Genomic DNA, 23,354 nt, shown 5'->3' with positions numbered 1-23,354 from the left:
GATCCCTCCCAGCGAGTCACAAGATGGCCGATGTCGATTGCGGCGACGAGGATTTGCAGGGCGCAGATCCCTCCCCAGGATCTGTCTGACTGCTCCTCCGTTTCTTATCCCTCCTGCTCGCGCTTTGCCTCCCTCCGGATTGTGGTCCTGCTTCTTCTTTGCAGTTGACCATGCGCCTCTTATCTGCTCTGAATTTCACTGCAGCGACGGAGACCGCCATTTGGTCCAGCCCCGAGGATGCGGCTGCTGCACCGCGCGCGCGGGAGCATAATCGCCGTCCACCCCTGCTGCTGCCCCTTTTGAGTGTCTCGGACCTGACCAGTTCCCTTCGGCTTTGATCCTCATATTCAGTCGCTGATCGTAGCCTTTGACGCACTTCCCCCTCGTGGTTAGTCGACGTCTCGGGGGGTTTTTTTGAATTTAGGGCTTCGTTTTCTAGGTGTTGGGAGTCTCGAAGGTGAAGAATTCTCTGAATGGCGGTTGATTTGGTTCAAATTGTACAAGGTCCTGGTGCTGGTTGACGTTGTGGGAACAAGCATCTTTCGAGGGGATAGCTTTGTGAAATTGGCAGCGGGAAATTTCTGGCTCCCTTTGTGTGGCCCTTGCTGGATTCCGCTCGTCTGTGTCAGTCGGTACTGATGAAGCGGCTCGTATTATACTTAAATTTCGCGTAAGGTGATTCCGGTCTCTGTCTCTTGAATACGAGGTTTAGTCTCGGAAATTTTCAATTTCTCTCTGTCGGCACCGCATGCTGGTAAATTTGTCCGGGTAGTGTTTATTCTCGTCTCGAACATCTTTCCTGAACATCGACATGGCCATCTCAAATCCGCATTTCAGCACCCTGGGGTTGGCCAGCCCTATCTGCGAATCCTCTAGAAAAAAATCTCCTCTCTCTTGCTCATTCTCTAAGACAATCGCTCATCTTCCTCAGCAGCTTTGTGCCGCAACTTTTCAGCTTCAGAGTTTTGAGGGGAATAGCATCCATACTCGAGCTTGCGACAGGGGAGCTCGAGCAGCGGTTGCTGCTGACACCTCACCGATTTCAACCAAAGGCGTCTCTGGAACTGAGGAATACGATGCCATTGTTATAGGCTCTGGCATTGGGGGCCTTGTTGCCGCTACTCAATTGGCAGTTCGAGGGGCTCGGGTCGTCCTTCTGGAGAAATACGTCGTCCCAGGTGGGAGCTCCAGTTACTTTCAAAGGGATGGCTACACTTTCGATGTAGGTTCCTCTGTGATGTTTGGGTTCAGCGACAAAGGCTCCATTAATTTGGTAACAAAATCCCTGGCAGCCGTCGGACGTTCATTGGAATTGATCGAGGATCCAGTGACAGTGCACTACCACCTCCCTGGTGATTTGTCCGTGCAAGTGCACCGGGAGTATGACAAGTTCCTCGTGGAGCTCATTAGCCGGTTCCCTCACGAGGAGGTCGGTATCCGCGCCTTCTACGATGTAGCCTGGCAGGTGTTTAATTCCTTGAATGCGTTGGAGCTCAAATCTTTAGAGGAGCCTCTGTATCTATTCGGACAGTTCTTCAAGAACCCCGTCGCTTGCTTGACGCTCGCGTATTACCTACCTCAGAATGCAGGTGACATAGCCAGGAAATACATGAAGGACCCCAACCTGTTGGCTTTCATAGACGCCGAGTGCTTCATTGTGAGCACTGTGGACGCCTGCCGGACGCCCATGATCAATGCCAGTATGGTAATGTGCGACAGACATTACGGAGGTATCAACTACCCGAAAGGAGGAGTGGGGCGGATTGCACTGGAGCTTGCAGATGGCCTCGTGGAGCATGGTGGCCATTTGAAGTACAAAGCCAATGTGACGCAAATTCTTATGAAGGACGGGAAGGCAGTAGGAGTGCAGTTGTCCAACGGGGAAACGCTCTATGCGAAAACAGTTATCTCGAATGCTACGAGATGGGACACTTTTCAGAAATTGCTGAAGGCTGAGGATATGCCGCAGGAGGAAAAGAATTTCCAGAAGTTGTATCGGAAGTCGCCTTCTTTCTTATCTATTCACATGGGCGTGAAGGCCGAGGTTCTGCCTCATGGTACCGAATGCCACCACCTAGTACTCGAGGATGAGTGGTTGAAGCTGGAGGAGCCGTATCAAACCATCTTTTTGAGCATTCCAACCGTTCTAGATACCTCCCTTGCGCCGCCTGGGCGCCATATCCTTCACATTTTTACAACGGCATGGATTGACGACTGGCAGGGCTTGTCTCCGGCTGATTATGAAGCGAAGAAGGAGGCAGTCGCTGACAAGATTGTGAGCAGATTAGAGGCCACTCTATTTCCGGGTCTCAAGGATGCTACGACGTTTCGTGAGGTTGGCACTCCGAAAACACATCGGCGGTATTTGGCGAGGGATGACGGTACTTATGGGCCCATTCCAGCTGGGAAGCCCAAGGGATTGCTTGGTATGCCTTTCAACACCACGGCTGTAGAGGGACTGTACTGCGTAGGCGACAGTTGCTTCCCAGGTCAGGGTGTCATTGCTGTCGCGTTCTCCGGCACTATGTGTGCTCATCGTGTTGCTGCAGATCTTGGTTTTGAGAAGAGGAATGCCGTCCTGGACAAGGGACTGAGCTCTCTCTTAGCCTGGTTCCGGACGTTAGCGTAGAGTTTCTTATCTTAAGCCCATCAGGTGAGGGTTTTCTGAACTGCATCAAGGAGGTTTAGGGTTTAGAGTTATATTTCTGGTCGGAATCAAAAAAAATTGCATTCCATGTATATTAGCATCAATGGAATCGAATGGGGCCTTGGACTGAGAGTGCCAGTGTTGCGTGCACGGATCCTTCCCAACGATGGAGTTGTGGTTCGAATGCTTCATTGGTAGGTGAGCTACGTCTGCCTATTAGAAGCTGGAGCATTTTGCAGTGTCTTAAGATTGGTACATGTGGTACCATGCTGAATGAAATGGCCTGTTCTGTTTATACCACGCTGATCGTTGATCCTTGTTGCTCTCAATGGAGGTTGGCTTAGAGATGAGTGTTAGGCTTTCTCAATCCTTTTATGGACATCATTTATTAGTGCCATTTTGCGGGTCTCACTCCCATCCATTCGGCATGAGCCAGAAACGTACTTCGAAATCTGTGGATAGTCCTTCATAACTAGAGAACGTACATAATGAGTACAAACTGGAGAGTCCTCAAGTCGCCAGTCTCCTTCAGCTGTACGCTCTTTCAGTGCACGTTATTTGCTCAAGAGGTCTAGGCGTTAGAATTTATTACCGAACTGTAAATTTTTACAATCTTCGGAGGCGCTGCTTTTCTCAGCAAAAAATATTTTTGGGGGGGTTCCCAAAATATTGAAAAAAAGAAAGCTTTGCTACAAACTACGCGACACAGTTCTGTCAATAAATCCTGCGGCCATAATCTGCGGAGATCTTTATGACGGGAAACTGTCACGTATGGTTCGGAGGGCGGGGAAATCTCCGACTCCTACTTTTGATGAATACCTTGAGCGGTTATGGACATCATTTGTATTTTATGGGGATTGTTAGACCGTATCAGAGATTGCTTCAGAACTCAATCGAGTATTGACCGTTTACTGTTTTGCTATGTAGATCTCATTAGAAAACAATTGCACAGATGTTGATATAGTGTTCAGATGTCTACGTCTTTGGCTAATGATGAGACTCAATTTTTTTTTTTTTTTTTTTTTTTTTTTTGTATGTGCCGTATAGGTTGTCAGTTCAAAAGATTAACATGTTTAAAATAATTTGTTATGTTGATAACTGGGAATCATGATTATATATATATATATATATATGTATATATATTTCCTTAAGAAAGTTAAGAATTTTAACTTGTGGCATATACGTATGTGATGTTATTCTGATATCATGATGCAAAGATATGTTTGTCGTACATTCTGAATTTAGATTTTATTCCATTTTGTTCAGTATTGCATAGGAGCAAATGTTTGATAAAAAAACAACATCGTTGTATAATATGAGAATATTGGTATATGCTACGAGTTAAATCATGTATATATATATATATATATATATGTAACTAAAACTAAAAAAGCACCAAAAATAAAAATAAATAAACATTACAAATATCAATACTACTATTCACTTGTTCAGGAATTAAAACAATAAATATGCAAATAACTTTGTCTCAATAGCTAGTTAATTTGGTGAGTGTTTAGAAAAATAACCTTGTTTTTTTATTAATAGAGAATATTGAGTTATCCATTGGTAACTCAATGCTAATTGAATATTGAATATATTTTAAATTTTTATTTAAATATAAACTTAATAATATTTCTTATATGTGAAAGTCAAAATTTAAAATGTACGAAAAATAAAATAAAATAAAAACATCTTGTGGGTTCTACAAAGTCTAGTTTTAAAATTTCTTGATGTTGAAATAAACTACAAAATTGCATCTAACATAATAACATACAAGTAAACATCTAAGTTATAAATAGTGTCGAAAAAAACAACGTTACAATTAAATGTAAAGGATCTATTTGTTGTAGTAGTGGCTATAAGATTGGATTTTAAAATTAACATAATCATAAGTATATATTCATGGAAATAATTATTTTTGCATTATTAACTGTAAAGAAAGTGAATTCAACAAGTATTTTTCATATTTTAAATTTCAATATATAACCAAAAATGCAATTGAGCTTTTAAAAAGATGTTGAGATTTTGAAATCATTCTTAGAATAATGCAAGTGTAGATTTGCCTATATAAATTTAGTATTAAAATTATTTTATTTTATACAATACAATACAATAAAATATCTAATTATTTTATTTTAAAAATTAAAATATATCATTAAATAGATAGATGTAAGATCCATCAACCAATCTTTTAAAAAAATAGGTATTAAAAGAAAAGCATTTAGCTAAGGATATATTTAGATTTAAGGAAGTAGGCAAAAGATTACAATTTTCTAGACCCAAAATTGGTTGATGTTAAGAAGCTCCTCTTTGTAGGCTTTGTGCTTAGAAAAATTGATCAAAAAACCACAAGAAGAAAAAATGAGATAGAATGCAATTTTTGCCACATAACATAAATAGTGTTTTTTTTATAGAAATTGTTTTAATTTCACCCATGTGACATGTTCAAAATTTAAGCTTGAGAAACTATGTCATAAATTACTGAATAAAATATAAAATTATATTTTTTAAAATACATGTTACAAGAAATATTTATATTTAGAGGCAAAAAAAAAGAACCACAATTATCAATGCTTATAATTGGTTGGAAGCAAGGAACTATATTTAGATGGATTTATACTTGAAAAAATTAACTAAAATACTATGAGAGAAATAAAATCTTCATATAGGAACCTTAAAAACATTTTAAATCATGATCTTTTAAAGTGAAAGTATGAATCTAAAGACCCTATAAGATGAGAATTCAAACTTTTGCAACACACAGCTGTTTCACTTATTGTGCAAACTAAGTCATACATTTTTGAAACAAATAACGAACTTCTGTATAATAATATTCAAGTAAAATTTATTATAACTATTTTATATATTACAAACAAACCCATTACATTTTCTGGTCTAAAATTTTATATTGCTACCTGGCAACTATGACTATACATCTTTTTATCAATTAAAGCTAGTATTATTTTATAAATACTATTCTCTACTCCGTTTGGGTAGAGGTGATACTACACAGTTACAATCGTTAGATTGCATAGGATGTCTTCACATACCGACACAATCCGGTAATGAACGTATATATTGGCGTAGATATTGGGGAACTTGTATTAAAAAAATACACCACTTAATATCACCAACAGTTATGATAGAATGAAGTTTGGTACGACAAATGTAAAAAAATTGTCGTGTGCTTGAATGCGATGGTTTGGTCTAGAGGAAATGAGGTTTAGGAAAGCTTTTTTGGTGGCACAACTTTCAAGTTTTAGGATTTTGGTGGATCTGTACTCATGTTGCAGTTTTCAGAAACTTGTGAATTTTGTTCAACTTCCCTCACAGATTTGCAGAAGAAATTCAAGCAAGCATTCATTTCATATCTTATTCATTACTTGCCTCCGGGGAAATGCTGACGAGGAGCAAAAACATGGGTTTGCTTGGAACTTACCAGGGCTAAAGCTTGCAAATGTTTGATCAAGTTTTTCGAAAAAAACTGACCTGGATGGAGTTGAATATGTGACCCAGTTGAGTTGCTGTGTCTAGAATTGTCGACAAGCACTTGTTTTCTGAAAGAATGATCATCGAAATAAGTTGAACAGCCTGTCGGAGGTTCATGAGCTGGTTGGGGCACCTCGTTTTATAATTCATCGTTGGGAATTTGTTCAACCTTGTTTGGAGCTCGTGTCTGCGCAGGTTTTGGGAGTGCGAACGGAATGGCTGCATTCTTCTTCAAAAACTGGTAGAGGCCTTTCACGGTTCTGTCACCGTGAAACGTGATCTGCAATCTCCAACCATCCGTTGTCTCAGGAAAGGGAAACCAAAACATGGCTCACAGATCATTGTCAATGAGGAGCTTGTACATGACCATGGACAACAATGAATCGCGGATGTTGTGGAAGGGTTAGTAGGAGCGGCACTGCAGTTTTGTGCAATAGTTGATGTCAGAATGCTGAGCACCAGGATTCATGAAGAGGGAGAAGGATACGAAAGACTTGCCGGCTTGGTGCTCTTATTTCCAGCAGAGAAGAACAGGATGGTCGGAAAGCCGTCGACCTACAGAGAAGGAAAACACGAACCAAGGATTAGTTGATTCACGCTGATAGCATGACGTATTTGAGCAATTTTCGATAGGACCAAACATCGATTCATAGAATTTCTGCTCGGAAGAAAAAATAAAAACAGTTAAGGTCACCTTGGCAAGAGGATGCTCGTTTGCTTCCATATTCATTTTGACAATTGAAAGTGAGGGAATGCCCATGAGACGCTTTGCAAGTCTATTGTATGTCGGTTCCAGCTCTTGGCAGTGATGGCACCAGGGAGCATACAGCTGCCAAGATAATAGATCATCAACAAACTCAACTAGGAAATTGTGTAGCACTAGAAGAAATGACAAGACAACATCCACGCAGTTAAATCATGACTTAGGAACAGTAAGAAGCAGGAATTTTTACGTCTTACCAGAGGAAAGGTAATCTATTACTGCATGTACCCATTTGCTGTCTCGGAAAGAAAGCTGGGTGAGGGAAACGTATGATGGTATGAAAAGGTTTAAAGACTTAAAAGATCATTGAAAATTGTTCGATGAGCTCTACGCATGACATGGTTGTAAACCTTTACCTCAACAAGGGTATCCTTGGCCTCGTCAAGGACGATCTCCTCAAAATTTCTGCCAACCGCTATCCTCACAGCTTCATCATTCTGAAGCATTCATACAGAACCAAAATTATTGGAAACAGACACTTGGTACCGTAAATTGTTGACTATGGAAAGTAGGGGTACATGAAGACCTACGCCTTGCACCAGAGGATTTGAATCTGCCACTATGAAACTTCACGGCAGGTGAACAGACATCAAAAAGATTCTCGCCCTTGAGAACCTTTCTGACACAGAATCTGAACTTCAAAAAGGAAATTCTTAGAAGGATGGCTTACCTGAGCAGGAATCCTCTCCGACTTATAATAAGGTCGCAGCTTATTCTTTGTAAAACCCTCCACGAATTTCTACCAAAACAAACTGCTGAGAGGTGATTATTCTCGAGAAATGACAAAGTTGAAGGATGTCAAAAGAGTCATCATGTCGAACATTCGCTACCTAGGAATTTTCAATAGGAATACTGACCTTGATTCCTTCAACAGTGAATTCCCCTTGATGGAGGTACTTGAGACCGTCCTCAGCTGTCGAAAATGCCATTATCTGAAACGTATGAAAAGTAAAAAAATAAAAAAGCTTTCGCGGCGTAATCCACATCGGAACAACGATCTTCGAGTAAAACTGAAACCGAAGCAACAGAATCTCTCTCTCTCTCTCGTAAAAGGTTAACATTTTGTGCCTCGAAGCATCACATATATGCAGCAATGTCAATGAGCCGTAGTAAAGTTGATCCTCCCATTTAAATTCAGTTCCTCTGTGTGACTCATGAAGAGATCTCAAAAATTAATCCTCAACAATGATAAATTCGTAGCGTTCAAGATAGCCACTGAACATAGCAACTCTCATGCTTATGGACAACAGGGAGGGACATTACTACAATGGGGTTCTCCCCCGTTACACCAAAATACTCCGCAGCTTTTAATCCCTCTGAACTATCCAGAACCACACGTATGAACATTGCCTGTGCCGCATGAAATCAAGATAGAAGCTGAATTCAAAATGGTGCACATCCTTGATTTTTAGTAAATAAAGAATAAGCCAATTAAAATCTGCACAACAATAAAAGAAAACGAGTGAAAGACATCAATTACAGGCTCAATGAACAGATTCGGTAAGATTGCCATGCCTGCCCTTTAAAAGCCCTTGCAACTTCCTCAAAAAGCGGCTGAGCATAACCCCAGTATTCATCATCCTGTACAAAACAGAGGACCTAAAACACCCAACCCAACAATACAAGAGATGCCGAAAGTCAAACGAGACTCTTCACAACTAATTCCACAAATATGATCTTCCAGCTCCTGTTCTTCTCACAGCAAAAGCGAGAGCGGGGTGTGCAATCCCATTAGTTAAAAAATAGTGCGGGAAGTCCAGAATCTGAGTAAGAAGCACAGCCTTCGTACTTGTTTTTTCATTTCGTTCTCCATTATTAGTGAGGTTGTTTCTTGTGAGAAGAATATCACAAGTGGCAACTTATTTGTAGACACAAATTGGTGAAGCGGTGTCCTCTTAAAAGTACCCTCTGCACCCAAATACGTCTATTTATTGGTGAAAAGCATGGCATTTGCAATATTAGGAACGCAATTTGTAACCTCGTGTGCAAGAAAGAAGGCTATGTAAAAACCACTGGGAAACGAAAACTACCCCACCAGCAACTCAAATGTGATGAGTTTAAGTATTTCGTACTCACTGTAAACCACCCGATTGTCTGGCACACTCTTCAACAAAACCAAAACCGGTTTGACATTGACATTCAGTCCAAACATGGCAGCCACATCTTCATTGCTGGTCATATAGAATATCACACCATCCACTTGCTTCGCTACAGTTGTCAGTTCGAAAACCTCAGGACCCTGTTATAAGAAACAAAGAGTGCATGAGTTGGATTACCGTCTGAGCAATTCAAACTTTCGATCATACCATCTTTCTTCGAATATCACAATACCGAGTGAATGCTACGGGAAAAGGGAAGGGAAAAAAGAAAAGAAAAGAAAAGCGAGTTATCCTGATGGGGTCAAGGCTAATACAACATGGGTACACCTAAGTCAAGACTACGACACTCAACCGAGATGGTATAAGAAATACCTTCAACTTTTTCAGATAAGCAACCGCAATGGGCGTGTTGACCTCCACGAGAGACTCGGCGTCCGATACGGACATGAGAGCCCTGACTGTTAGATTCATCTTTCCATTCACATACGCCACAAAAGCATCCCTGTAACGGAGGAATCACATAAGTCACCTTGCCGGCTATAAACCAAAAGAATTGCAGTCACGGTGCCTCATCTAAGACCCGAATATTTTAATACGTAGAACAATGACACGATCGCAACAGGCTTTTGAAGCAGTCAACATCCAATCGCATAGCATGAGTTGAAGGAGTAAACAAACTGCAAACATTGCTAACTAATTTCTACGATTGACATTGGGAAACCGACGTACTTGGATCGGACGCCATTGTAAGGCGAATGCACGCCATAAACGAAGAAGAACAAACTAGGGTAACTGCTCACATGCAGCTGCTCACTGATGTCCGTGTGCACAGTAGCGTCGACCTTAGCAAAAGGAACTTGGCCCGTAAGAGCAGTGGCCGTTGCGGCCCACTCTGGTGCCAAACTCTTGCAATACCGGCACCAGGGAGCGTAAATTTCCACAAACACATACCGTTCCTTCATCACAAACTTGGTAAAATTACTGGACCCAAGCACAACAACATCTCTCTCGTCATAATCACCCACCTCACCGCCCTCATTTCTCTCTTCTTCTTCTTCTTCTTCTTCTTCCTCTTCCTCCTCCTCTTCTTCATACCTGTTTCCTAAGTTCAATAATGGGTCGTCTTCATCATCTATCCCATACTCGTCTTCATCATCTTCTCCCCCATAATCGACTGCGTCGTCCTCTCCTGAATCGGCCACATCCAGTTCCGGGTCCTCCCCATTCTTCTCCGATTCTGCATTTATTTGGTCCAAACTCGATATTACAAGGAGACAAAGCAGCGACAACGTGAAGACAATTACCCTGTGCTGGATTATCGACGCCATCGCAGGACAATTGCAATGTGGCGAGGAAGTAGTCCATCGAAAGGCGAAAGGCTGGTAGAGTGGTTTCGAGTGGAAGAGAAGGTGACAAACCCAACGAATGTAAAAGCAATTCATCCCCCACAACGGCCTCCATGTTCACCCCACAAACGTGTAATTTATCCACGATGCACGCCTTTGTGGCCATGGTCAGTTCACTCCCTCACTGGCACGCACACAAGCGAACACACGAAACCCAAGATGCCAAGGCACATGCATGCAACTGATCGACAAAAGTGGTGTTAGATCAGTGATCGGTAATGAATCGGCTGGATTTTTATTCATGGCACGTGCTTATACAAGCGGGGTCATTGATTTCGACAAATTAAATATCTACAAACGGAGCCATGCAGCAGTATTGAGTGCTACTCAGCTCAACCAACGGGTGTACAGAATTTAAGAAAGCAGAAGTTCGACAATCCTTTCAAAACAAAAACTCTCCTGCTTCTTCTCCTCCATCCATGTCGCCCACCTTGCTCATGTAGACACGAGCGTGGGAGGCATCAGACACACGTTGCGTGATGTGAACTATCTTGAGCTGGTACTCCGTCACGTGGATCGCTTCATCACGTCGTAGACCGTGGGCCAAATCGCACAGTCCAGTGAAGCTCCAACACGATCGTGAAACCTTCAGGTCCACTCGTGATCTCAACAGCCTCCAGCACGTTTTGAGTCTACGCAGTCTCCGTCGATTTCACTGAACTATTGATCGAGTGAAGGACCAATGTGGAATAACCTTCTGGAGTTGCAGCTCACGCCTGGTCTTCTGTCTCGACTGAAGCCAAATGCATGGACTCAAGCGAATGCATACCGTCGCTTTATCCAGCAAGAGAGCGTGGACTGCGAGCAGTGATAGTGAGCATTTCACGATCACGCTGGTAAAACAATTGTTCCGATCATTCTAGAAGCTGTGAGGTGCTGGATTCATCCAGAGGGGTGCAGTGTGCGATGGATGCTTGTCCACAGGATACTGTGGAGCTGCGAAGACTGTGTGCAAGAGCATCGATGCAGTGAATCAGCGTCGACGTGAGATCCAAGGCCTTGTTTATTCTCGTCGACGACCACTTGTGTGTCGGTGGGTGTCGAGCTTGTGTGATCCACAGCGTCTACGCATTGGATCTCACGACGACGACACATAATCGTTGCTTATTCTCGTCGTGACCACTTCTCGTCGGGGCACAACATGAATCAGCAATTACGAGAAAATTAGCGGCGATTTATGTTGAATGAATTTACATAGATTCTAAATAAAATTTTCGAGTATGATTTTCATGCAAATTTTAGAGTAAATAGAGATAAAAATATTTTTCGTGCAGAAAATTTCAATACAGAACACATGTATGAAATATGTAAGCAATTGTATTTTAATACCCGAATTACTTTTCAAAAAACAATTCTATGTGAAGGAAGCATTTGAGATTCTAACCCCTATTGAAATTACTAAACCGAACAATTTTATAGATTAAATTTTCATTAATAGAGCATGGACATTTATCCAATCCAATACTAAAATTCTACTTATTGGTGTGATTATCTAGATGGTAAGTATGTAATATACTAGCCAACTCTTCCTTGTCTGCCTTGACATAGGGTGTTAAAATAAAGGACAATTATGTTATATTTTTCACTATCAATAGAATAAGTATTATTTGTTTGCATCAACTTACACAAATATAATTCTTTATTAGTGTTGGGTCCTTGCTTTGCATGGGATAAAAAAACTAATGTAACAATTTCATTGTCTTAAAAATACGGAATTGTTAGATTCATGCTAAGAATACTCAAAATTTTGTTAATGTTGTTTGCAACATCATGAATTGGGTATCAAACAACATGGACGTGTATGTTACATCTATACAAGTCCCCTTCTATACTTACCATGAACAAACTATACATAATTATTCAATCAATATTTCTCCTTCAAAGCTACAGAAATACCCTTTTTTAGCATAAATTAAAATATACGAATTTTATGCAGCAAGTTACATAACACAATTATGTGAGCGTGTTTTGTAAAAAACTTTTTGCTGATTTCTACGTTGTAGACACAAAATACCACAATCCGTCTTCTGAACACGCCTCTGAGTAGAGAAAGAGTACTTTTAAAGAAAAAGTGAAAGTAGAAGATTCATCCAGTGAAGAATGGATGAAGAATGGGTTCATCCACCCCAATAGGCGGGAAGCTCAAGCTTGAGCTCCTTTGGTAAGCTCCTGTCTGTCAGTGGAGCGAGGGAGGGGGGCTCAATGCGATTATCAGATCGCGTAGGCGAAAATCTGTGTCTCGCCATCGCCATTGCTGCTTCTGCACGCATCGGGCAATCACAGGAGCCATCTTAGACAGTCACAGCTGCTGCCTCTTCTGTTTTTCTCAGCGCATGATTTCGTCAAGTGTCGTGGAAGTACGCTCTACTTACTTGTTGTTCCCTCTGTGTCGGGGACGAGGAGCTTCACTATTTAGGTTCCATGTTCTGTTTTCCTCGGTTTCTTTTGGCGTGCGGTTGTGGCTACGTATGTTGCGGAAGGTGTTGGTGACGAAATCTCTGCTGGCATTGAAGGCTCGGTGTGATGAATGTCGCGGGTCTTGTTTGAGCTCTCAGCCGCTCATGTGGGATTGTACGCTGGGGGTAGTATGTGGAATCGTTGACGCGGGTCGAAAATGCAGAGGGTTTAGTGGAGGGCTGTAGCGTAATCAAGTGGAATGCCTGCGGTTTCGGCATTGTGTCATTTGATCAGTTTGGTTGGACTCTGTCAAGCGTAGTTTGGGCGTATTTATAGAGATGGTTTTGATCGGTGATGAAGTGTGCGGGATGTTCTTGAGAGCGAAAGCTGAGGAGACGGGGTGAGAAGGAAGGAGGACGGGGAAAAGAGCGTGAGTCGAAGTCGTAATCAATATGGATCCGGCAGAGTCAAAGAAAGTGAGTGAGCTGCTGGAGGATCTTGTTCGACTGTGTAAGGACAGCTCACAGACGGCGTCCTTGTTCCATGACAATCTGCAGGAGCTCTGGCCCTCGTTGCAGAGCGCGTCGTCGCATTCCTTGCCCAAGGTTCCTATCACTAACTGCATGCACTCAATGAAATTTTCGCTTGTATGGTAAGAATGGAACTCGATGTGTCTATTCGATTGCAAAGACTGTTCTAAACAATGGCGGAAGTCCTAAACACGGTACTTTCGTTCATTGTGATCTATGTTTGGTATTGTTGAATTACAAGCTTTTACTTTCTTACCTTCAAGATGTCAGTTTATTTGTAGAATTTTGGAGTAGCATGACAACAGCTCTTTGATGAGTAGCATCATTTTATTTATTTATTTTCTATTTTCCTCAAATGAACCTGCCTATGTTTTGATGCAATGTCAATTACATTAAATCACCCAATGTGGCTATACGAATCTAAGCGTGTAATTGACGTCGATTAGGTTGTTTATTATCCCTTCAATGTCCCATCAAGGCAATGCTGCCTTGTTCAAGTAAAGCCACACTGTAGAACATGTTGGTCATGGTTTCAAGTGAATTCGTATCATTGCTGCAGACGAATTTGATGAACTCTTGCTTAGTCGGTAAGCTCAAATGAGGACTAACTTTCCCTGCCCAACCCTTACTAAGACTGGGTTCAGGCTTCTGAAAACCTTACATGGACTGTTTAGCAACAGCTGTGCAGATGATCTGCGTCACATGATGCTAGTCTTCTAGCACGAAAGGTTCTGAATTACACTAAGACAACTCATATGGTTTTTTTCTTGGGTTAGAGTGATCCTCATCAATACCTTGAGTGGCTCCTCCTGTGTTCCACCCGCTCGCTTCAACCATTTCAGAAGAGAACCTCATCAGTCTGATCATACTCGTACAATTGCTGGGCTTTCACGCAAAGATTGTTGATAGAGTAGAAATAGAAGTGAAGAGTTTTGGGTTGGATTGCCTGGACAAACGACCAGATTAAGTACGTGTGTAAAAAATATCGACAACGTTATGAAGAAACTCATTCCTCGTTCATTGATCTCAAATGCAAGCATTTCCGCATACCAAGCCCTTCGTTTGATGGGTGTATTGAAAAGATGATCTCGAATCCTGCCTTTCCCAATAGTGTGGTGGTGTCTGTCTGCTTTTGCTGATCTTTCCCACCATCCCCCCCGCTGCGAAGAACTACTCTGTTTATTAAGCTGGTCACAGATTCAGTGGTTGTTGCAGACTGACCTCAGTTCAACGTATTTTGCAGCTTCAGCTTTTACAAGAGCAAAGAGTACTTTTGGCTTCATCTCAGCATCCGCAGAGGTTGATTCAGAAGATTGAGGAACTCAAGGACGCTGGGTATTTTCTGCTATTCTTCAAGGCATTAATAGCCAAAATGAATTCCCAGAGGGTGTTCTAGAAGCGTATGTGTGATAATAAATTTGCATTGAAGTTGTTATATTTCTGAAGCTTTCTCCAGAACTTTGTTTTTGTCTTTGCCATGTTGTTCTAATGTCTCCAATTGTTCGTTTGCGTTCAGAGTGCAGGGTATCGACAAGTACATTTGGTTGGTTGGTCAGATTATTACAGAACCATCGTTGAAGCAGCTGTTGTCCAAGGATGGGAGCTCAGATCTTGCTACTGAACCTCGAACACCAGATTTTTCTGGATATGCTTCATCCGAGGTGATAATCAACCGTTTGATTGTGTCATTCCTCTTTTATGCGTATTTGGATGCATGTAGGTAAGCTTTGCGACCCCTAGTGTATCTGCATTTACTTTAAAGCGGGTATTAGACTTGTTTCAGGTATGAAACGTTTGATAATTTCTCTTTGTGCTCTTTCGTTGTTTGCGTGCCTTTGTTTCTGATACATCCACATCGGTATCGTTGCAGTCACCTACACCTAATTTTCAGCTCGATGAGGGTTTTCCATCAAAAAAAATGAGGGAGTCTGAAAACATGTTAAAAACTGCACCTGGTTCTAAGCAGCGTAGCCTGAACGCTGATGATAGTGGTCAGCCGGGATCTGCAAGCTGGATTTCTATACGCTCTGAAAGTACGTTGCGTTTTATTTTGGTGGCTAATGTTAACTTCAACTAAAACTCTTGAGGTGTTGGTTTTCTTGGTTAACACTTCTCTTCTTCAAGTGATGCGTACCAGCGTGTGCAACCTTTCTATATAAACGAGAGTCATGGTACTTTTCAAGTATGAAATCCTCTGAGCTGATTTGTCTCGCAGAGATCACGGATGTGCCCAAGTCACTTATTGAAGGTGTATCCTACCCAGCCACTCCGAGATGGAATATAGATAGACCCTATCTTACTAGTCAATTATTTCCACAGGTATTCTCGTGCTAAATGTTGCTTGGTTGTGCTCGCCTTTTCTCAGGTCACAGCGGTTGTTACGTTCCTAATCAGTGAAACGTTAATCTGTTTTATTTAACAGCATATGTCTACATTTCTTTAAATCCATGTCAGTAATTTGATATTTTTTTATTATTTTTTGATGTCTACAGAGCTATGCACCAAGACGAAATACAGCTTCTAAGGCGAGTCCGCATGAAAAAGAGTCTAACAAGTATCTTCTTCTTTCGCTATCTCAACTCATTTATGATTTCTACAAATACATTCAGTCTGCATTGTAATCGAAATTATTTATAAATTGTGAAAAAGCATTATTGAAGCTAATTGCGATCAATGTAGTTAGAAAGAGAAAAAAAAGAAAAAAAAAAGGATGGTATTCATCAGTTGAATTTGACAATCAGTACTATATGTGTATAATGCAAATTGGTGGTAATTTTAACTTATTGTAACACTCTTTACTCAGATTATATAAATATTTTGACACAGTGACACCAAAGTAGTCTTCTAATCTGTATCAGCTGCTCGTTTTCACTTTTGCAGTGATATCCTATCATTGCTCTTTTGAGAATATTTCTATGTAGTCTAATTTATATAATCTAATTTTTTGACATGATTATTTCTACGTTGCAGTCATGGAGAAGTACTCAAAGCGCTTTCCAGTTTCTCATCCTCTGTCCAGGTTAGTCTCACAAGAAAACGTGACAGAAGCGAATACGATTATGCTGGTAGTTCACCTTTGCGCTCTGCTGTTGAGTGGGTCAATTGTTTCATCAATATTCTAGTTGCTATGAAGTGCATACCTTCATTTTTTGCAGATAGCTGATTTCCTGCAAATGGCAGGAGCTACTGGTGTTAGAAGATTTGCTTTCTGCGATGGTTGGCATTGAGGGTAAATATGTATGTTTGCGAAGGGGTCGGCATAAGGACGGAAATTCTTTCTACTTTCAGTTGGAACCATCTTTGGATGCTTCTTTAAGCGTAAGATTTTCTAGAACTATATATTCGTGATCATTGTGCTTCTTGGAACTCCCTGCTCACATCATATGCCGTAGCTGCATGTGTATGGACATAATTTTTTTTTCTTTAGTCTCGGAAGAAAAAATTACATGCACTCCTCATTCAATGAGCATTGTTTTGATGCTTCGTTTCAAGTTTCAGTAGATAGGAATTTATTTGGAAGAATGTGAAATTAGGAGGAATGTATCCAGTTTGAAGAGGTTTATACGTTTTCAAACATTTGCGTATGTACTTAATAACGAGCACTCACCTTTCTTATGCAGGATCTGGCCAAAAGGATTTTACCTTTATGCGAGAACTATGTTGTAGTTAGCCAATTCGCAGAAGCTCGATCTCATTTTAAGCACGGTTTGGTCAATCATGCCTTTGCGTCCGCATTGAGGGCTATCTTGCAGGTTCTTAGACCTATTATTCTGTGCTTTTCAATAAATTTGTTGAGTTACATGTCTCGATTCATTTGTGGAATAGCATAGTTTTTAACTTCCATTCCCAGGTTTTGTTTCGATTGTTGGTTGCAGAGAAATTTTTAGCTGTAGTTGAGGGATTGGTATTTAAATCTTCACAAATTCATCCATCGATTTCTTGTCTGAGCACTTCATGTTACTCTTATGTTGACAATACTAGACAATGCATTATTATATCTGTACGACTTTGAATTTATTCATCGTACGCAGAGATCTCATATAAGACTAAGTAGGTCATGTGCTTGTGTAGGATTATCACGCGATGACAGCCCAACTTGAGCATCAATACCGTTTAGGTCGCCTTTCTCTTCAGGGATTGTGGTTTTTTTGTCAGGTTTTTAACTCAACTTTAATTCCAGCATCATCCACGTCTACCATGTGTTTCGTTTTCTGTTGCTGGGTTTGGATACTCATTAATGTATGGTACGCAGCCATTGTATGCTTTATCAGAATGTTAGAAGCGTGATTTTTCATGGATTTGTACGATAGACTATGCTCCTCGCTATGTCTTGATTCCAAACTTCTGATTTTTTTCGTGTAACAGATATAGAATCTCCAACTTAAATCATCTAAGAGGTTCATACCAATGGTACCTATCACTAATGTAGATGGTTGTTTGTTTGCAGCCTACGGTTGCTGCCATGCAAGTGCTTTCTACGGCGGTTCAGAGAGCGATCATGCAACATGCATCTGGTGCAGCAATGCTCAATTTGCTGCAGAAGCAGGTGAACCCTCCTTTCTTTGCCTCTTGGTCGTTTTCCTGACTATGATAATTCAAAGTGGTCTTTGGTAGCGTTCTGTTGTTTAGTTTCATGCTTCACCTTATCTTCAATTGTAATATATTTCTTCCTTTCTGACTGATTTTTAATATCATGTGGGGAAAAGTGTGAATGACCCTTAATAGTGAAATATTGGTAATCAGTTGATGTATGATAATCTTTAAATCCTTGCAACTTCGCTTCTTCTGACAGCCGTCTTACTATTATACACCCTCATAGTTCCTGCTTGAGCCAATGCTATTTTTACAGATATCTAGTTTTGTGTATCTGGTGGAAGACAGGTTTCGTCTCAGAGTGATCCGGAATAGTTTGTAGGAGTGTCACTTATTCCTAGTATTAATGGTTGATCCCATCATGGTCCGCTGCTCAAACTAGAGACATTACTTTGTCAAAACCATTACAGTAATAACTAATAGTTACGTACCAGATGAAACATTATTGTAAGTGTTGTTTGTGACTGACACTTAAGAGATAAGCAGGCAATAGCTATGGCTGGCGATAATGGAGCCAGGTCTCTACTTCAGAAGCTCATTCATGCAGCAAGTACTCCTTACTTTGGAATTTTGGAGAGGTATTGTGCTTAGTTCTGAAGCTAACGCAGTTATGGACTTATGAAGGGAAACAGGGTGTTGCATGATTGTCTAGTATAAGGAATAGTCATTCGTTTCTAAAGAAATTACTAGCAGCAATGTTGGACGTTTGAAATTTTAAGCGAAGCAATTAGCAAGGTAGATTTTCTTACTAGGACTTTCTGCTGGGTTATGTTACAACAGCTTATGTAGGCATGAGTCAGAAAAGGATTTTTTTGTGTTCCATCTGGTCATGTAAACAAAAAAACTAATGTGCTTGCTTCCTATGTCTGAGTATTGATTTTCTTACGTCATGTTTTTGGTGCATGATAGGTGGGTTTATGAGGGCGTTATTGATGATCCTTATGGTGAATTCCTAATTGACGAGAACAAATCTTTGCAGAAGGTATATCTGTTCGCTATTGTAGATATCACTAGTAACTCTACAGACTTCGTATCTCTGTAAGAGTTTGTTGTGCTCCCTTTTTTGAGTTACTTGGTTGCCCCCAAACAAGCTCTTGCCAGTCAATTAGTTACTTGCTAGGTGTAATGTGAAACTTGATCTGATGATTGTTTTTCCAGGAAAGTCTTAGTCAGGATTACTATGCCACTTACTGGCAACAGCGTTATAGTTTACGACAAGAGATTCCAGGATTTTTAGCGAGCTACGCTGAAACTATCCTCACCACTGGGAAATACCTTAATGCAGTTCGTGAGTGTGGCCATAATGTCCAGGTACTTTGTGCTGTTGATTCTACGACCTCAACAAAGCTAACCTCCTTGCTACATCGTCTTTACCTTAACCCTATTGCGTCCTTCACTAGCATTTTAACTAGCTTTTATGTGCATTTGATCTCAATTGTTGGCTCTTATATTTTTGCTGTCCAATTTTTGTAAAACCAAGGGTGTTTTTCCCTCAATTTTTGTCATTTACCACATTCTTTAACCGTGTTATTGTTCTTTGAAGCATGAAATGGCATGGACCAATTCATATCTGTTTAATTTCTATTGTAGAATCTTTCGATTTGAACAAGAACTTCAAATAGAAATAACTGTCAAATATCATTTGTAGATTTAACTGACGTCTTATTCAATTTGCATGTTGCCAGGTTGTAATAATGCTATAATGTAAATGTTATACCAACTCTCTCTCATGAAAAGCCTACTGCCGCAGGTTCCATCAGCAGAAAATGGCACACTGGTGAAAGGGCGTGTACAACAGCCAGTGTTGGAACGCATTAATGTTGCACATAACTTCGCAAGTGCTGAACTTCTGAACTTGATTGTACAGAAGGTTGTGCTCCTGGAAACGTTTCTGGGCATATAATTTCTAAAATGTTCCTAGTCTTCATGAGTTCTCTCAAATTGATAGAGACTGAGTTGCATTAACGTAATAGTGTAAGACTTAATTATCTATTGTCTGTTAATAGAGTGAAGGCTGATATAATACTATTTAAGAATTTTACAGGACAAATACTGCATAGGCTTTTCATTGCTTCTATTTAACCTATTTAACCTATTTAATCTGTTGTTCGTTTGACAAGTAATTTATTTCAAATATTTACTTGTGATGGTTTTCTATATTCATAATGTGAAATTTGACGTTTTCGAGGCCACTGGTGCAGTTTGACTTAATAGGGAGGCTTCGATCTGTGAAACACTATTTTTTTGTTGATCAGGTGGGTTTCTTGATCTGCATAACCTGGGGATAGTGACTTAAAGATTCATTGTAGACCTGCTAAAATAAGCTATTTGCCCTCTTGTGTTAGAAGTTTGACTTGGTGTGAGCTGGAAATGCGTGATATGTGGCTCTCCCTTCTGTGGGTTAGCAATTGTTACATGTGTGAGTAGACAAACTGAAACGCAGAGTGTCAATTTGTGTCATTTTGCGGAAGTGCAGGGTGACTTTCTTGTCCACTTTATGGACACAGCTAAAGATGAGCTTACAAGAAAACCATCAGCAATGTCCGTTGAGAAATTGCAGGTGAGCTTTTTTTTCTATGAAAGATAAATGTTTTTATGTTTAAGTAGATAGGAAAAGATCGTCAAACCTCACTCAAATATTTTATTTTTGGTGCACAGTCCTTATTAGAGTTGGCTCTGAGAACATCAGTTGCAGCTTCGGATCCATATCATGAAGACCTCGCATGCAGCATCGTAAGTTTATGACTTCTTTTTATTTTGGTTTGCTCAAGTTGGAAGGTGTTTGTTGCAAGGGATTTTCGTTACAGATATCCGGATTGAAGGCTGACTTTGTAGTTAGGCAGCCAGTATTAACTGCTAGGCAAGTTGCTCCCATAGAATTTTTAGTCTTCGTCCTTGTCTGGTTGCAATTCTATGTAATGTTATTGCGAACAATAATTTTCGAAGAACTTTTTCATGACTGTTATTCCTGGAATCAGATATCTGGAGTTTATCTCAGTTGTTGAAAGGCTGGTTTGATACTACGCAGTTTACTGTAATTGGGTTCTTTACAACTGTGCAGTTGAGCTGTTGAACATTGGTTTGAATGATTGCAGGAAGAGTTAAGTCTAATGGCACAACTGCATAATATTGTGCGGAATGGAAATGTAACTTCCCAGCAGATAGGCTCTGCAGAGAGTGTCAATACACCAGTGCTTGCCAGTGGAATCACGACTGGATTAGAGACTTTCACTTTAGAATACAAGGTAATTTACAATTTTACTTGAATCAAATCATTTGGAGACACATGAGACACTGACGTTGTTAATTAGTTTTGTACGCAGTGGAGGGCAGCACGGAGGTAGGTGTTTGTGAGAACTGGGTCTTAAGTTTGGTCAATAGTCAAGTGATTTTTTCTTGAACTGTCAGCTGTAGAATGCATTCTGCTTTAAATTTTCAAACATTCGTTCGTATTGTTTGCTCACGGGAATATCTGCAGTTTTGTAAGAGATCTGACTGCACTGGGAATGGCAGGTCAGATGGCCGTTATCACTGGTCATCTCGAGAAAAGCGCTGACTAAGTATCAACTCATATTTCGGCACATTTTTCATTGCAAGCATGTAGAACGTCAGTTGTGTGCGACTTGGCAAATGCACCAGGTAGTCGAATACCTCTCAACTATGGAGGGTTTACGATTTTGATGAAATTGGCGCTTTTCGAAGGAGCAGTGTTTGATTTTAATAGCTGCTACGTATAGCATGTGTTGAACTAATGTTTGTGTGTCTTGTGCTTCTTTTTCACCAGTCAACAGTGCGCACAATTAACACGTTGGGAACTGCCATATCTCGATCCTATGTTGTTTGTCAACGTATGCTTCACTTTCTGCAGACTTTCCAGCACTACATGACATTTGAGGTGTGTTTAACTGGACTGGTATTCTAGTTATTTTATATATCTACATCGTTGTGTATACACAGACAGAGATACGGGGGGGGGGGGGGGGGTGGGTGGAGAGAGAGAGAGAGAGAGGTTCTTGTGATGAGACACTTGTGTGTAGCACGTGTTATGTGAAGACATGGTTTTAGTTGTACTCAGCCCCTATCTTTTCGTGAAAGTGAGGGTGCATGTCAAGCCTCACTCTTCATTATTTGTGAAGCCCTTAGATCTAAGATTTGGTTGCAGGTCTTGGAACCGAACTGGCACCTGATGCATGGTCAACTTTTGAATGCTAAAAGTATTGATGAGGTGGGTCCTTGAAGTGTTTTTTAATGTTCTATCACTTCAACTTAAAGCTTGTGATAGTTGTGATGGGACCAAAAATACCTCCTATACTGAAGATGTTTGTGTTGTACCTCATATTTCAAAACCTGGCATAATTTGATTTGATATTACGAAGTAACACGCACCACTAAATTGGTGTTCGATCTCTGTGGTCTGGGTGCAGGTTATGCAGCACCACGACGCCTTCTTAGAGAGATGCCTGAGACAATGTACACTTTTATGGCCTCAAATTTTGAAGGTGCGTTTTTCTATTGTTGGGCTAATGTTATTACGTTGCATGGAAAATTGTTTAGGAAACATCTGGACCTCTCGAAGTATATCGCCTTGGTATTTATGAGACGTAACGTTAACATTAGTATTTGTAGGCTCTATACAATTTCGTCTTTGAATTTCTACTTGTTCAAATTAATCTTTAAGTCTTGCATGAAGTTTTCTGGAGTAATAGATCCCACTGAACTAATGCTGTTTTTCTCTCAACAGAAAGTGGATAAATTGAAGTTCATCTGCCTGAAATATGCGACTGCAACTCAGTGGTTGATTCCAGCAATATTCCGCCAGCATGATCATTTTCAGCAATCTGGTACCACAGGCAAGAAATCGAAGGGAAGCTACAAAGAGAGGAGAGGACCACGTGAGAATCCTATCCAAGCTAGACAAGCAGCTGAAGATAGCAACTTCAAACTAACAATAGGGTATTTGGACATATCCCCTGATTTTCCTTGATTTAACGAACTCGTGATGGAGTTCGTGTTAAATACAAGCGCTGGAGCTGCATGCGAGAATCTGCTTGAGAACTTCTGTTATTGGTTATAAGTATCCAGATCTCTACGTGTATTCAATTGCTTCCGCACTAGATGAAGAAATAGTTTATGCCTCGATTTCTGCTTTCTCAATTAACTCACTATGACTTGGCTGTGTCAGGAAAATAGATGAAGAGTTTTTCAAGGAGCTAAAGCTTCTCGTGGCGTTGCTGAGCAATGGGTCACAAAGTGAGCCATGTTTTGCACACCTTGCCCAAGGTTTACAAGGAGTCGCATGATATCAGTTCAAGTGCATGGTTTTGAAATGTACAAAGGTCGTTCTATAATGAACTAGATGTTTGTAAACTGTCTTGATTTTGTGGCTACAGATTCTCTGCTTGCATGCATGTGATTAGAAATCTCTTCCAT

The 23,354-nt window shown here is 40.6% G+C and overlaps 3 protein-coding genes across 5 annotated transcripts; 2 read left to right on the top strand and 1 right to left on the bottom strand.

Annotated features, from left to right (window-relative positions):
- The first annotated feature begins 8 nt into the window (after positions 1–8).
- Positions 9–2,942, top strand: LOC112275986 (prolycopene isomerase, chloroplastic). The gene has a single exon (XM_024506887.3). The coding sequence runs from the start codon at positions 812–814 to the stop codon at positions 2,627–2,629; it is 1,818 nt and encodes a 605-aa protein (XP_024362655.1). The 5' UTR covers positions 9–811; the 3' UTR covers positions 2,630–2,942.
- A 2,523-nt stretch (positions 2,943–5,465) lies between these two features.
- Positions 5,466–10,519, bottom strand: LOC112275689 (protein disulfide isomerase-like 1-4). Of its 3 annotated transcripts, none has more exons than XM_024506275.3 (12): positions 9,728–10,519; positions 9,371–9,500; positions 8,976–9,138; positions 8,689–8,807; positions 8,415–8,498; positions 8,166–8,249; positions 7,757–7,831; positions 7,570–7,638; positions 7,256–7,336; positions 6,831–6,965; positions 6,635–6,691; positions 5,466–6,416 (listed from the first exon to the last, which is right to left on the bottom strand). In XM_024506275.3, exons 1-12 carry the CDS (start codon positions 10,438–10,440, stop codon positions 6,276–6,278), a joined length of 1,851 nt encoding a protein of 616 aa, XP_024362043.2. In that variant the 5' UTR covers positions 10,441–10,519; the 3' UTR covers positions 5,466–6,275. The 3 variants fall into 3 exon arrangements, with proteins under 3 accessions (XP_024362043.2, XP_024362041.2, XP_024362044.2); XM_024506273.3 differs by having other exon boundaries at positions 8,163–8,249; positions 9,728–10,461; XM_024506276.3 differs by lacking the exon at positions 8,166–8,249.
- Positions 10,520–12,570: 2,051 nt separating this feature from the next.
- LOC112275936 (gamma-tubulin complex component 2) lies at positions 12,571–23,291 on the top strand. The gene is made up of 26 exons (XM_024506736.3): positions 12,571–12,761; positions 13,162–13,406; positions 14,575–14,666; positions 14,848–14,992; positions 15,202–15,364; positions 15,547–15,650; positions 15,824–15,885; positions 16,302–16,350; positions 16,512–16,649; positions 16,952–17,083; positions 17,403–17,486; positions 17,779–17,877; positions 18,411–18,502; positions 18,834–18,906; positions 19,083–19,235; positions 19,675–19,794; positions 20,126–20,179; positions 20,401–20,484; positions 20,583–20,657; positions 21,020–21,169; positions 21,438–21,563; positions 21,709–21,819; positions 22,087–22,149; positions 22,349–22,423; positions 22,666–22,877; positions 23,107–23,291. The coding sequence occupies exons 2-26, from the start codon at positions 13,254–13,256 to the stop codon at positions 23,222–23,224; spliced, it is 2,727 nt and encodes a 908-aa protein (XP_024362504.1). The 5' UTR covers positions 12,571–12,761; positions 13,162–13,253; the 3' UTR covers positions 23,225–23,291.
- The last annotated feature ends 63 nt before the right edge of the window (positions 23,292–23,354 follow it).

Source organism: Physcomitrium patens, chromosome 23, assembly GCF_059467195.1.
Source record: "Physcomitrium patens ecotype Gransden chromosome 23, ASM5946719v1, whole genome shotgun sequence".
Lineage (NCBI taxonomy): Eukaryota > Viridiplantae > Streptophyta > Bryopsida > Funariales > Funariaceae > Physcomitrium > Physcomitrium patens.
The sequence above is the reverse complement of the archived record's forward strand: the minus strand, read 5'-3'. Positions and strand labels throughout refer to the sequence as shown.